We start from the raw sequence: 16,479 nt of genomic DNA, 5'->3' as shown, positions 1-16,479 counted from the left end.
TCTTTTCCTCATTTTTTAAACTATCATGCTCTCTCTACTTGAATGCATCCTTCTATCATTACTATTACCACCACCACCACACTACCGGAAACTACTAAAAGCATTTTTTACACATAAACCATAGTAGTAGGCTTAATCAAAGACTTCTTAGATATGAAAGTAACTTGATTATTCAATAAATCCAAACTCAAATTTGTATTTAAGTATTTGATTTTATTTGGTATACATCACTATGACCTTATTGTAACTGAAATCCAATACAGGATTTTTTTAAATTATTTATTTTCTTTTAATTTTTAGTCAACTCCACAAAGACAATAATACTGCTGTGGAAGACCAAAGGGGGAAAAATGATATATTTATTTACAATTTTCTATATTGTAAACATTTAATCTATATACTGTTACTAACTTATAATGAGAGAGCTTTACATAGACAAGGAATTGATGCCCACATTTCTATTCACATTCAGCGATAGCATATTAAATAGATCAGATTTTGTTTTCCATTAGCATTATGCTTTTTTAGATAATTATCTAAACTTTCAAAAGATCTAAATATATTCAAGTCCTATACAACTAAAACTACTAAAGCCAACATATTTGGCTTATAATTTCCTTTTTAGAATAATTTAAAGTGCTATAAGCAACCTGGCAATCAACACTTTCTATAAGAACAAAACTACCTTTAAACATTAATTTACAAGAAAATATACAATGTTTATCTGGAATAGCTGAAATTTCAGCACAAGGTCACTGTCACATGTATAACAGCAGGATTTTTTTTTTCTTTTTTGCGTAACATGAAGCTTTGAAATTAACTGATGAATGACCACCACAATGGCATATTATTGGTTTCCTACAAAAGAGGATAAGAACTACTAGTATATTCTATCTTGTCTTTTTTTTTTTTGAGGTCACTTGACAGTAAGTTTGCATATTCAACAAGTCTACTGAGTTACAATATTGTCTACTATAATCATTGCCCTTTTATAACAGCAAATGCTAATGGTAGTTAATAACATATACCACTCAAAAAAACACATTTTTTTTTTTCCCTTTTGAACAGGAACCTATATTTTGGGAGTTGGTGTGCAAGAAGGCTAAAACAACAGAACTATAAAACAGTGTATCTGACACAATATGTTGAAGAAATATGCATCTGTTTCATAGTTTTTGTACTTATGATAATGCCCTGCTAAGCTACAAATATGTAAATAGTATATTTTCTCGCTTGATATATTAAGTCCACTAGAATCAAGTTCTCATTCTCCTTTGTATTATATAACTTTACCAGATAATCCAATCATGAAAGCATATGCCCAAACCTGAAGATCATGTGCACTGTGGTCTATTACAACCAGAATTCTCTTCAATTTTCATTTTTATTAAAATGAAATTGAGAATACCTGAAAATTAATAAAGAGAATGTTGTAGTATGAATTAAAACTAGAACTCAGTGGTTAATGGACTATTCATTATTTTGGCATGTGTTTTTTCCTTCACAAGAATGACTAAGTTGAGCCTGTCCAAAAGTCATCTGTTGCAACCTCACAAATACCTCACAGCATTATCTAGTCTTTATTCTCTCAATGTCCCAATTAGACTGCTCTAGTAAAACAATCAACAGAGTTTTAAAAATAATAAACCAAAAGAGGTTCAAAAAAAGAGCACCATCTTATTAGGAGACTGAGATAACACGGACTGTAGATGAGGTGGTTACTATGATTAAAATGCTGCCAAAATTCTGACAAAACCCAAGCTGTTATACTGCATGGACCCACACCATGGTCTAAACCCAAAAAACCCTGGGACAGAAACATGATTTTAAAAATAAATTCTAAAATTATAGCTGTAAAAAATGGTGAAACGATTAATTTTAAAGCACAAGTGACATGTTACATTGTATTGCTTCTTGAACTTTCCAAACAATGCTTGTCCATGTCAGGTTTGGGCCATTATCCTGCTAAGACAGAGAGCATTACATTTATTCAAAAGCCCAGATTTCAATGTCTTGAATAAAGAAATCTTCCTTCTTAGAAAGTGTATGATTCCCAAATGTTTTACAAGAATGGCTTCTTCCATGGTAGAGATCTCCATCAAGCCAAAGGGCAAATTCTCCCCTGCAATACATAAAAGAAAACAGTTTTAGCAATAATCTCTTAATACTTATGCCCTAAATTGTAAGATAAATATTGCAGGAGTTGTAAAATAATAATTTTAATGTGACATTTCAATATTCAAAACTCTAAAATCATTCGTTTTTTCAAAACCCTTTCCTACTCCTTTTCATACTAGTACAAAGCAATTTTGTTTTGCACACATCCCAGTATAAAAATCACTTAGTGCACAGATTAAGCAACAAAATGAATCCTCTAAAATTAATTTCACATGGAATTCTTTTTACTGTACAGGTGCCACCCTGTTACTCTTTGCCTGGTATTACGAGTTTCTCTTTGGTAAATGGTTTTAATATATTTGACATGAGTTAAATATTTAATGTATTTAACATGAAAACTCCTTCTCATCTAACATTAACATGCATGGTTAATATTAAGAGTTCAATCTCTAATTCACAACTTAGGAAACTTTAGACTTCAGTTTGCTCAAGGTCCCATATATAATATTTGTTGAAACCAGAATCTAAATCAGGTCTAACTCCAAAGCCTATACTTAGGTCCATCACATCATGATTTACATTTGGGGGCTCCTGTTTGTAATTCTGGACTATCAAAGTCCGTGTTGCTCTAGGTTTCTGAGCCTGTACTCTCCTTCTTCAAAGACTGTAAACTGGTCTTGTTGCTATCAAATGACCCAATGTTTAGTTTAGCCTACTGCAATCATGTGGTATAATCAAAATCAAGTTCCAGCAGACATCTAATGACATTACGTATGTTATTTTCAAAGATTCAAGGCATCTTTAACAGCTTGAAATTATCAGCCATTTGCCTATGAGGACTTCCTGGAGAGCTAACTGAATCATATTACGACTACCAGTTAGAGTAAGGCTGAATGACTGCCTGCACCCCACCAATAAAAAAAGGTGTAATTGGAACATATAAACATATGCTGATTCCAACAACTAAGAATAACATGGTTTTTAGTTATCTGGTTAGGTCCCTCAGAGAAAGCTATAATAACCATGGTAATTTTTTAATCACTGAAATCATGTCTTCCAAACACCTACCTATAGAAAAGCTTAAGAGAAATTTGTTAGAATCACTCAGGATAATGAATATTCTTACATACTAACAAAATTCTGCAGCCTAAATCAATTATTGTAAACCCTCAGCTGTGGGAAACAAATAGTACTTTTATAAGTTTGGGAATTATTTAGCATACTTTATATCTGATCCTGAAGGATGGAAAGAAATACCAAAAGAAGGAGTCAACGTTTGCTAAGAAGCACTAATTGAAAAGTCTAAGCTAGGAGAAGTAGAGCAAACTACTTCCAAACACTGTCTTTTAAAGACTGAATAAAGTTGGGGTGCCAGAATAAACAAAAGTTCTCATAGTGCTTGCTATGTAAAGGGAATCAAATTAATGACTGAAGCATACTGTTAAAAACAAAGTAAATAAGAAAACAAATTCCTATTTTTCTCCTACGTATCAATCCAAATAGTCTCCAGGGTAGAATAAAAAGGAAACAACTGGATCTTTTTAATACACTGGGAGAAACAACATACCATCGTGTTTTTTAAAACATTTGAGGTCTAAGATATTAGTGTATTTCACTTTCAAATATCAAGGAGTCACTCTACTCTAAAAGATGGGTTTTAATCAAAAGGGAATCAACAGCATTTTAAAATGAATAAACAAATATTTTATCAATAGTTTCATATACTACATGTAAGCACCTCCCTGTAAAAGTATTTTCTTAATCATAATATACAAATTAAAATATTCTAATGTCCAAACTTTCCAAAAATAACTGATTTTATAAATAACACAGATGAATAGTTTTGTTAAACACCTCATGGTAAAATATTCAAGAGACTTACCCTCCACCACCAAAAGCTAGTGAATCCATGTCTCCTTTGATAAAAAACATATTATCTCCTGTCCACTTAAAGACCTACGTAAATAAAAAGAAAGCTTTAAATATGTAGATGAAAACAGTTACTATATAGAGTTAGTTCTCCTAAATCCCAAGTACTTAACAAAGCCTAGATTGACAGTAAGAGGAATAGTACAGTATGAACAAAAGACTGGGTACAAGGGTCTGATGCTTTGGGCTTCAGTAGTTTTATGACTAAGTTTGAAAGCACATAACTTTCATTTCCAATTCCTCAAATCTTATTATCTTTTTATACATAGTTCTCTTTTCTTTGTCAAGAACTGGGTGGTTAGTGAAAAAAGCTGAAGCAGAAAATCAGTTAAAAAATTAATATACAGATGCCATTAACTTTTATCATTAAACATAAATGTACACTAATTTGATAATACTTTGATATAAGGCCAAGGTCTTTTCTTTGGATATAGATTTGCCTATCATCATTCTTAGGTAAGCCTACTACATATGTTTATGGTTTCTAGTTTCAATTTTTTTAAAGAGCAATGAGGACATAAAAACACTTAAGAAGTCCAAGAGCGAAATTTCTAGATGTTCATATTCTTAAATATCTTTTTTACTAACCTTCCATGGGAATTTTACTTAAACCTAATAAACAGCCATTTCTAGTGCTGCACCTCACCTTTTTCCTAAGTATTCATTATACTTTTCAATAAAATAAACTTTTTAAAATTTTTTTCAATAAAATAAACTTTAACATTCGCTTTTTCATAGTTAGAAAACATGTAATTTGTAACATTATCTGGTAGAAATAGCATAGAAAGATTTAAGAATAAGCACAACTGATGCTTAAAAAATCTGTAACGGGAACCTGGGTGGTTCAGTCAGTTGGCCTCTGGCTCCTCCTGGTTTTGGCTGAGATCATCATCTCATAGGTGGTGAGATCCAGCCCCACGTCAGGCTTCATGCTTAGTGGGGAGTTTGCTGCTCTGCCTCTCTCTCACCCTGCCCTCACCCCCACCCCGCTCACACTTTCTAAAATGAGTAAATAAATCTTAAAAAAAAAAATCTGTAACAATTATAAACTTCCAGTTAGCTGCAGGCATCGGTTATATTTTATGAGGGAACAGAAAGCACTGGTTAATCTGGTGAGCCAGTGAAGCACAAGACATCTAGTGTATTATCAAACCGTTCCTATTCTGCTCATCATAGACACTATTTTTAAAGACTACTTTTTTAACCAACTGTGCTGATTCCTTTTTCAAGATTATAATTTCACTCTTAGGAAAGGTTTGACACACTGAACTTTAATGTATCTAAGATGCTACGACTGCATGCAATGTTTTAAACAGTCAACATATTGACTGAAATTCCTGTACATCTCTACATTTTAGATCTTACTGGCAATGGAATGTAGTCAATTTCAGTTAATCTAGCCATAATAAAGAAAAAGAAGTCAGGTAATTAACTGATTTAAACCCAAATGATTTATTTTTTAAGTTTTCAATACTTACATCATGCAACTTAGTAAATGAAAGTTTCTAAGAATTTCACAAAGGCAATTCAGAACAGTAATAATGATGTATACTCCTTACTGAGACCATGATGTATGTCTGATACTATGTCAAGTGTTGTATATATGATTCTCATTTAATTTTTAAACAATCTTGTTACATTTTATGGTTCCCATTCTATCCATAGGAAAGCTGGACCTCAAAATGGTCAAAAAGTGCTAAGTTACAGTTAGTAAAAGATAAGAGTCAAATGCAAGTGTGTATGACTCCAAAGTGCATGTTCTTTTCATTATGCCATCTATCTCTTTATAAACTGGATTTTGGAATAATTGTCCTTACCTCAAACTCTGGACAGAACGTAAAAACAAAGGTCTCTCCAGTACCATAAAAGCCATCACTCACTTTAAATGGCTCAGATGCTAATGCACCAAAAACCTAAGGATTAAAAAAAGGCATGCTCAATGACATGACTATTAATTTGCTTCATTAAGCATTACCTCACTATTTAGGTTTAAGTTAAGATGTAAAAACAACCAGAAATGTAATATAATTTTATCTACTTCTACTTAAAAAGGAAAACATGATTGGCTATTATAAAATTTGCATTATTGTCAAGTACAAAGCCTATCACATTCTCAATGGAAAATTTTTCCTAGTTTTGAAATCTAAAAGGATGCTTATTGGGGCGCATGGGTGGCTCAGTCATTAAGCGGCTGCCTGGGGCTCAGGTCATTATCCCAGGGTCCTGGGACTGAACCCCACACTAGGCTCCCCACTCAGCAGGAAGCCTGCTTCTCCCTCTCCCACTCCCCCTGCTTGTGCTCCCTCTCTTGCTGTCTCTCTGTCAAATAAATAAATATAAATCTTCAATTAAAAAAAATTTTTTTTAATTAAAAAAGGATGCTTATTATGACAATTAAACAGTCTTAAAAAGTGATTATTGGGCACCTGGGGTGGGTTCAGTGGGTTAAAGCCTCTGCCTTCGGCTCAGGTCATAATCCCAGGGTCCTGGGATCGAGCCCCACATTGGGCTCTCTGCTCAGTGGGGAGCCTGCTCCACGCCCCCCCTGCCTGCCTCTCTGCCTACTTGTGATCTCTCTCTCTGTCAAATAAATAAATAAAATCTTTTTTTTTAAGTGATTATCACATTTCAGGAGAACGTATATGCACAACACACATACAATAAGGATAACAAGTTACAGGGGGATTACAGGATTTAGGAAAGCAAAAACCCTTCTGCACAGGTAAACATTCTACTACTAAAATGGTATATGCTCTTTTTGTCTCCATTAGACAATAAATTCAATGAGGGAAGGCTTTTGGTCTAAACTGCTTGGACCTGTAATGCTATGCTTTTACACAGAACAAGATACAAAACATAAATAACCTAAAAAAAAATGAGTGAATAAGGAATTGGGACAAGGTATTTCAATGCTCTGGGTCTAAGTTTCCACATCGTAAAATGGGAATGTAGAGAGTTTTATAGATGATTTCTATAGTCACTTCAACAATCTTAATTTTTGATAATCTATTGATAATCTGCTTTTACGGTATTTATATTTTTAAAATAGACTTTCTTACTGAAAGGTGTAAGCATATATATATACATATCTCATATAAATACAAACACACAGCTCAATGTGGAATTAGAACAAGAAACAGAACATTATTAGCACTTCAGAAGCTATCCCTGTGCCTCCTCAGCATCACCACCTCCACTTCCCCAGGGAAGTTAAAAAGCCAGAATACCATAGATTTGTTTTGCCTGTTTATGAAATTTCCTTAAATCCATTTGTAAGACAGTTACTCCTCAGTGTCTGATTTCCAACTCAATATAACATTTGTGACATGAATCTATGCTATGGCATGTAGTAAGCAGTTTCTTCATTTTTGTGCTGCAATTACCTTTTACTGGGTGTATAACTTTGGGAAAGTTGATGAAATTCTTTCAGTCATAGTTACTCTTCTTTAGAACAGTGATGATGATAAAAGTATCAATCTCATAGGGTTTTGATGATTAAATAAGATAATGCACATCAATGATTAGTCAAATATGTAGGAACAGCACAATAAAGATGTCAGGAGTAGTAGTGTTTTGTTTTTTAAATTAATATTGCTATTTTATCCTGTTATTACTCTCCAATCTGAACTAAGTGACCTGAATTAGATGTTTCAGGAATGAACCCAAACCAATACCAATATTTCTCCTGCTTACCTATGGTTTTATTCTTGATATCTTCTTCACACAATTATCTTTAACTTTCAAAACTACGCTTTAAGACTCTGTAATTTTCACCCTATTCATGAATTTCATTCTCACCTTGTCCAAATAGATATGAACACCCCTTATGCTCTCTCTAGGTTCTCACTACATTTGGCATATTTGGCTTATTCCAGGAGATACTAGTAGTATACCTAAATATTCTTTTTTACCAGACTATAATCCCTTAAAGGATTCATGCTCCTATCTATCCTCTGTAGCACTCAAAAATGTCTTCTATATTAGAAGTACTAATAAAATTATCAGATAAACTTAATAAAAATGTACTAATGGAAATAATTTTTATGAAAAATACATTAAATGTTTCTTTTAACTGTAAGCTCTTAAAGGGTAAGGTGTCCATTTGGTTATTTTTCATACCTGCCCATCACTGTCTTTAATCACCATCAGCACTGGGGTGTCTAAACCTGTCATTGTTCGATAAAGAGTCTTCAAGCTTGTGCCATGCTTCCCAGTGCCATAAACAAGAGTCCATGGATAGCCAATTGTTCTTGGTGGAAGATGCTTGGTAAGCTTTGAAAATAAAATGTTAACATTTTACTTGATAGCTTACTGTCAATATACAAGACAGTAATGTCAGCTGAAATGGAATGGTACTTTATAAAATGTAGGCTACAAAAATAACAGTAGAAATTATTCTCAAAGATACAGAGATGCATAAAGAATAACTGTATACTTCTCAGAATGAAACAGTAATTGTGCACCAGGAAAAGAAAAGAACATGCCAAGTAAGGACATGGATTAGAAGAGAGACAAGAAATAGGGTTTACTTATTGTTTTTACCCTCTGCTAATTTAAGCAAAAATACTGAATGGACTGTTAGATTATTAACAAACTCTCAAATAATGGGCCCTAGAAACTGAGCTCCAACATTTTATAGCTGTGTGACTTTGAGAAAGATACTAAATTTCTCTATGCCTAAATTTTTTCACTCATAAAATACACACAATAAGAGTATCCAACTCTGATAGGTCCTGTAAAAACACATGACATAATCACATAAACCAAGTAACTACTACACAGTAAGAAATCAAAATTTTGGCTATTATAAGATCTCATCTAAATTGCTATTTTTTATTTTAATGTCTGCTCCTAACATCTTCTGTTGCACTAGTTGCTATATTTTGTTTACTTTTATTCACAGGAAAGGAAGACTAATAGCAGTAACCTACTTCTTTAGCTAGAAAACAACTGGAAAGAGGCTGTTTCACTCTTATGGACATCCACTCAGAAATGCACATATGTATGTCATACCTTTTCAATTTGATCTGGCAGTAAGAGTTCACTGGGATCACTTAGGTTTGGTCGAAAAGATTCAGACTCCAGGTCTGCTTTCAATGGAGCAATCTGCTTTGAATTTAGGTCTTCTCTTGTAGTAATCTAAAGAAGTAAACAGCAGCAGCATGTTAATATAAAACTGCAACATACATTAAACAATATCTGCCTTTTGCGAGAAATAAAACTTTGTACCTTAAAAGAGTGGGCTAAAACTTTAATTTAGGATTTTAGAAGTCAAAAGATGATCCATCTATAACAGTAGTATATCCAAGGTAGGAAAAGATTTTTTAAATATAAACAGACATTTTTCTCAACCACTATATGATGGAAAGATAATGATTAACACCCCTATTTCTGTGTGAAAGGAAAAGTCACATGCAAACTTTAATTTTCCTGCTGAAGGGCAAAAGTGAGCAGCTAGCTTGCTATTTATCAGTGCTATTTAAAATATGTGGGATTTTTTATTTTCATGGTAAACATAAAATTTGCCAGAAATAATTAAGAAAACTTTCTGGGTGCCAAAATTTTAAAGAATGATCCAAAGAAATATAGCTTTTCATCAGTATGTGTGCATATATAGATTTATTTGCTTCACTGAAAAATTACCATTACTTAGAAAATGACTTCCTTCTTATTACTTTCAAAACACTTTTTGTAAATAGAGTTGGACCACACAAGAAATTTAAAGGTCAATTTTTTCATATCTATATTTTAAAAATTAGATAAATGTGACGCATTAAAAAAGAATATATGCTTTTGCAGGATGGATATGATCCTAAAACGATATTCTTAAAATGATAATGTCAATTAACTCAAAACAAACTTGGATACAATCTATTCTGTTGAAACTTTTTCATATTTTATTATTAACTATTTTATAAAGTACCATTATTACTTTTATTTTAATATATAAAATGTAGTAACACTGGGAAATAAAAGATATAAAACATAACTATTATTGGTGTAACTTTTAAGTCGGAAAATAGAACTCTATTGGAGCAGATAACTAAAATGTAGCAATGTACAGCAACTGATTCCATTAAGAATGAAATCTTGTTAAATTATTTTGTTCCTTTAACAGATTTCTTACCAAACCTAAACAGCATATATTTTCAACCAATACATGTTCTAGAACTGTATTGTTTTTTTGATGAGAAGTTAAACTATATTAATTCCTTCACATCATCAGCATGTTTTACCCTTATTCTGATGATGTGAAAGGTCAAAAAAAAAAAAAAAAATCCAAGGCAGCATTAGAAGCATTAAAAGAAAAGAAAAAATTCAGTAGTTCTAGCACAGCCATGAAAACATCATCTCATTAAGAAGAGGAAAGCACACAATACACAAAACTGAAAATTGAGTTCAATTGTATCACTTCGTTTCTTAAAAAAAAAAAAAATCACAAAGATTATTTCATGGAATTTTAAATAATTTATCTAGTTCTGATGTCTAGGATATTATTCTCAAGTATTTCTAATACCAACCAGGAATACCTCAAAAACAAAAACAATTTATCTCATTAAAATATTTGATGTGAGGTTGATACAACTGAAATAACCTTAAAGAAGAGAAAATATTTAAGTCTTGTTATTCATTAAAAGGTTTTCAATTGTCTGATAGTACTTCATCTTTCAGATTTTATTTAGTAAAGATTCAAACTCAAACCCAAAACATTCTTCCAATTTTAAAATTAAATGAACACTTCTCATTGCTCTAAGAAACACACAATACTGAGAATAGTTCGACAGTGACAGAAAATTCCTCTGAATATTTTTAAAATGAAAAGATGACAGAAAAGATAGTCCTAGAGCTCTTCAAGGCAAAACTGGACTCTTTAAAAACAGAAAGGAATTTTCTGATAGGTTATTTCAGTGCCACAGTCAAAACAAATCCTTTAAAAATGAGATTTGCCCTGACGGAAGACACTAAAAACAGGGAGTGTTCAATCTCTGGAGGGATTTAAACTACTGAATGGGGCACCTGGAGACGTCTGCAGAGTGTGCGTAGTTCTTCAGTATTTAGAGCATCGATCCTGCGGTGATACTCAGCCACTGACACTACCTGAATATGGAGACAGGAAGACAATAATTCCACTGACAGTTGAGAAAAAGAGCCAGAACAAAGCAAAACAAAAAAATGGAGAAATTTAAATGGAGAAAGAGAACTGTATTCAGGGTTTCTTTCCCCACTCCATGCTGAAAATCCAGGGGATACCAATATCAAGCTATAGTGAAATACACATGAATGAGTTTAAAACTGCTACATCCAACTGGTTCATAATATAAGGTTTATGAACTGCTTCATATAGACAGAATTTGATTGAATAAACAGAATTATAGTTGCTACTTATAAAAGAAATACTACAGAAAACAACATGCTTTGCTAACATCAAAGACAAAATCGAAGATAACATCTAAAATCATAACAGCAAGCACTTTACGAAGAAAAGGCAGTTTCAACTCTCCCCTCCAAATCAGTTTAGCTCAAACATTGTATCTTAAAGGCAATGCTGGAAGAATTTCTTCTAGGCAAAGATAAGAAACAAACCCATGATATATGATCTGTATCAGAAAAAGGAGGAGGAAGAATAAGAAATGAAGTACATTAAAAACCCAAGGTAGTAAGAAAAATAAGCTCTAGAAAGTAAAAATCAGATTTTCAAAAGTGTATCTAATCAACAGTACCTTCTCAGGCATGTCTACTTCAGTCTTTCTACAGGACTCTTTTCAGTTTTTATCTTTATATTATTTCTTTATATTGGTACTGTAATAGTTATCTGTGACTAAGACTTAATGGCTTTCCTACATTCTGAATTCCTAAGAAAAGTTCTTTACCTTCTTAAGTGCCTAGATCAGTCTCTTGCATAATGCAGGTGAAAGTTATATATGAAGAGGCGCATTATTATAAAAGTTCACAAAAACACACAAGTTTCCTCAGGTTGATACAATAGCTACAACTTTCTCAGATCATGACCTAATTCCTAAAACAGAAACCATAGAACAGTGAACTCTGGTTGTGCCATAAATACGTGCTGACTCTCCTAAAATATGACAGATTGCTCTTGTGATCAACACAGTTGAACCACTGGCTTGGAAAGAGTTGACTTCTAACCTAGGTTTTAAAAAGGCTCTTCTTCTAACCAACTAAAATAAACGAACCACCCATATACACTGAGGTAACTCTGACAAGTTATATAAGCCTGCTGAAAGCTATGAAAGACATGGGAATAGTAAAAAGGAAAAGAAACTGAATAGATATGTTTTCTCATAATATTGACTTTTACAAATTGACAGTGCATGCAAGGTGATGGTTGATTCCACTCACAAAGAAACCTAAAATGGTTATGATCTCTAGAGCCCTAGAGGTTCAGATGTATCTGAGTTGGGGCCCTTCTTTATTTATTTCTTCATAAAACAATGGAATTAATAAGACCACATATAAAATAAATTTTTTAATGAAATAATATGAGGAAATAAAATGCACACATACAGGACATACTGTCCTGCACATAGTAAATGATAGCTATTATTGCTAGCGTTACTTTTGCTTAATTATTTTTCACAAATTACCCTAAGGACTAAAGGGTAACGTCTGAAGAGCTTCCTTATTTACTTACTTCTTGATTGATTGATAGTATTTATTTATTTATCCATAGTAAAATACTTCAGTTTTGAGAGCTCAACTATCTTGTATACCATGACTCTTCTGAAATTAATTTTACATTTCAGGATTAGATAAAAATATTAAAGACTTTCAATTAAGAACAAAAAAAATTTCAATAAAGGTGAAAGAGAAATTAGATCTTAAAAATTTAAAAAATCACAGCCTGTTTTTCTATGACCAACAAAAGAAATCTCCACAAAATATTAAATGGCCAGCTATATTTTTCTTTTTTTTCCCCAGGGTGTTCAATCTGACCAAGTCTCCTAGCCAAGAGTTTTCAAATTATATGACTTATTTACTCCTCTGCATTCCTTCTATCCTTCTGGTTACATTAATTTTATACTTATTTCTACTAAAGCTCCTTCTGTTACCATATTAAACACATCTCTTTGCTAGAAGTAAAATTAAATTACGCTCACAAAAGGAATCACTTACAAGCTAACCATATCAATATCACTGAGTAGCAGGTATCACTGAGGGAACCATGAACTGCCATCCTAAGTATAAGCTTATAACATTTGGTAAAGTCATAGTTTCTTTTTACTGTCACAAATCTACCTTTTCTCATTCACACTGTTTCTGTAAAAAGTTGTATTTTGGGACTTACAAACTCATTACTTCCTCAGTCCTAATATTTCCTCAGGCTATAATGAATGAAGATAAAAGAGACTGTCAAAAGAGTCTGTGAATTAAGAAAAAGGGTGTGAAATCAAATGAGTACAGAAACATAGGTCATATCAAAATAAATGAATAAAAACATACAGATTCCTAGGATATATGATGGACCTGAATTAGTCTTTTCTTTTTTTTTAAGATTTTATTTATTTATTTGACAGACAGAAATCACAAGTAGGCAGAGAGAGAGGAAGGGAAGCAGGCTCCCCACTAAGTGGAGAGCCTTCTGCAATGCAGGGCTTGATCCCAGGACCCTGGGATTATGACCTGAGCCAATGGCAGAGGCTTTAACCCACTGAACCACTCAGGCACCCCATGGAACTGAATTAGTCTTAAATTAATTTTTATCCCTTTGGTAAATCATACTTCATGTACAGAATTTAATTACCCAAAAGATGAAGTATATTAAGTAGAAAATGGACACATCTCTACAAAATGTCCTATACCAATTAAAGATGCAGAGTTTGAAGAAACTAACCTCAATTAAAAATATATTCACTATCTTGCTAGAGTCATTTGTTGAGGAATAAAGTGGTTTGCATATACTGCCAAACCCCCGCTGTAGAACTAAGTACTATGACCTACTCTCTACAGAACTGAGTGCTACTCTCCAGTCTTTTCAGTCTGACAAAGGACTCTCACACAGATAAAGTGTTTCCCTAAGCACGTATTTTCACAGAATACAAATGTAGGGGCAGGATCGAATCCACCCATCTCTATTACAAAGGGACTAACAACAACCAGTACAGAACAAAAGCTAAAACTACAGTAAACTTACAGTTTCTGTCAGTCCCATAAGTAAGAACAATACTGTTCTTCTCCTAGACATAAAGACCAATGCTATGGTCTAATAGTCCTCCTTCTAGGATGTTCGGTATTTCCCCAAGATTACCCCACAAAAAAACCCCAAAATCTCCCTTCCCCCAATTTCCCAGCAGACTAAGAAAAGTCTGGTAGATAGCTGTGAATGTGACATTTTTATTCCTTACTTATTTCTTACTTTTGTTTCTTAGTAAAGGGAAATGGAGTAGAAAGACAAATATTACCTAATCAATGCCATTTATACTTAGTTTGTTACCCCACAGTATGTTTAATAAGGAGGAAATCTAAGTGCAGGAGCTAACAAAAAGGCATACAACAGCATCCTTGAAATCACATAAACTTCTGTTCTATACATACACACCAATGTCTTTATTATAAAATAAGACCTGGATTATGTTAAAACTTTGCTCCTTTTTCTCCCTAAACGACTACTTTCAAAATAATACTTCATGGGACTATAACAAATACGGTATAAAAGAAGCAATTAGAGAATCATAAATTAGCCAAAAAGTAGAAAGAGGGAAAAAAAGAGATCCACAGTGAATCAAAACAAGAACATATTATCAAAGTTTTGATTTGAATAAATCTATATTTAAAATTACTTCCTCTTAAGTGTATTTGTAGGTGACTCAGATTTTCATGAGAAGGCAGATATATTCCCTGTTCTTTTAGTCAAAAAGAAACCCGTTAACCACTCAAAACCACTCAATTACACTATGTGTATACTTCTTAAGCTTTCTGGAACAATAAATGTAAGAAGTGAATCTCAAAAAGTGAATAATCTTATTTTCTCCACAGTATGCCAGAGAAAAAGAATACTCGTTACAAAATCTTGAAATATATATATCCACTATTACAGTTGGATATTTCAAAGTTCCTATCTCAGTCATTTATAAATCCAGCAGGCAGAAAATCAGTAAGAACATAGTCAAACTGAAAAACACCTCAATTAACTGGATCTGACATGTATAGTCTACTCATCCAACAACAACAGAACACACATTCTTCTCAAACTCACATGGAACATTCATTAAGACAGACCACATTCTGGTCCATAAAACATAACTGAACAAATAGGTATTATAAAAAGTATGCTCTCAGACCACAACAGAATTAACTAGAAATTGTAACAGAAAAACAGTGGGGAAATCCCCAACTACTTTTCAACAACACATTTCTAATTAATGCACAGTAAAAAAAAGTCCTGGGAGAAATTTTAAATGTTCTGAACTTCATGAAAAAAAAAATTCCAAAGTACTGAAATTTTGGGATGCAGTGAAGACAGGAATTAGAGGAAAATTTATAGCATAGAATGCATATATAAGAAAAGGAAAGATCTAAGATCAATGATCAATAATCTAAGCTTCCATCTTAGGAAACTAGAAAAAGAACAAATTAAATATGGAGTAGAAGAAAATAAATGATAAAAAAATAACAGATATCAATAAGACTGAAAACAAAATACAGGGAAAAATCAATGAAACAAAGAGCCAATTCTTTGAAAAGGTCAATAAACTGATAAACCTCTAGCCAAGCTAATTAAAATAAGAGAAAAAAGAAATGAATTATGTCAGAAATGAAAAGGGACCATCACTATTGGTCCCACGGACATTAAAAGAAAGGAATATTACAAAGATTTTATTTATTTATTTGAGAGAGAGCGAGCATGAGAGGAGAGAGGTCAGCTGGAGAAGCAGACTCCCTGCCAAGCAGGGAGCCTGATGTGGGACTCGATCCTGGGGCTCCAGGATCATGACCTGAGCCGAAGGCAAGCGCTTAACCAACTGAGTCACCCAGGCACCCAGAAAGCAATATTATAAAGGACTCAATACTTACAACTTTGATAACTTAGATGAAATGGACCAATGCTTTAAAAGAAACAAACCACCAAACTTACACAAGGAAAAAAACAAAACAAAACAAAATAGATCAACTGAGTAGGCCTATATTGATGAAGAAATTCAATAAGTAACTACTTATCTTCCAAAACAGAAAAATATGAGGCCCAGTTCTAGCCAACTAAAATGAATTAGTTACCAGGAAACATCAAGATACTCTATAGAAAGCTATGCAAACTTGTTGGAAGCTATGAAAGACATAAGAATAAAAAAAATGGATAAACTGAACAGATTTCAATTTGTGCCATTATTAATATATTGACTTCTGCAAAGCAACAATGCATGAACCCAAAGAAAATTATGATTGCTGTCATCTGGATTCACTGATAAATTATAT

At 32.8% G+C, this 16,479-nt stretch overlaps 1 protein-coding gene across 13 annotated transcripts in view; it reads right to left on the bottom strand.

The window, feature by feature from the left end:
• Positions 1 to 844: 844 nt before the first annotated feature.
• Positions 845 to 16,479, bottom strand: part of OXR1 (oxidation resistance 1) — a 439,603-nt gene continuing 423,968 nt past the window's right edge. For 9 of the 13 annotated variants that reach the window (XM_032316810.1, XM_032316802.1, XM_032316804.1 and 6 more), the window contains 6 exons: positions 11,065 to 11,145; positions 9,061 to 9,186; positions 8,167 to 8,319; positions 5,865 to 5,960; positions 4,001 to 4,074; positions 845 to 2,122 (listed from right to left, as the gene is read on the bottom strand). In XM_032316810.1, coding sequence (XP_032172701.1) covers positions 1,987 to 2,122; positions 4,001 to 4,074; positions 5,865 to 5,960; positions 8,167 to 8,319; positions 9,061 to 9,186; positions 11,065 to 11,145 — 666 coding nt within the window. In that variant the 3' untranslated portion in view covers positions 845 to 1,986. The remainder of the gene's footprint in view (positions 2,123 to 4,000; positions 4,075 to 5,864; positions 5,961 to 8,166; positions 8,320 to 9,060; positions 9,187 to 11,064; positions 11,146 to 16,479) is intronic. The other 4 variants (XM_032316806.1, XM_032316808.1, XM_032316815.1 and 1 more) reach the window with 2 other exon arrangements.

Source organism: Mustela erminea, chromosome 16 (genome assembly GCF_009829155.1).
Source record: "Mustela erminea isolate mMusErm1 chromosome 16, mMusErm1.Pri, whole genome shotgun sequence".
NCBI lineage: Eukaryota > Metazoa > Chordata > Mammalia > Carnivora > Mustelidae > Mustela > Mustela erminea.
This window is presented reverse-complemented; position numbering and strand designations above follow the sequence as displayed.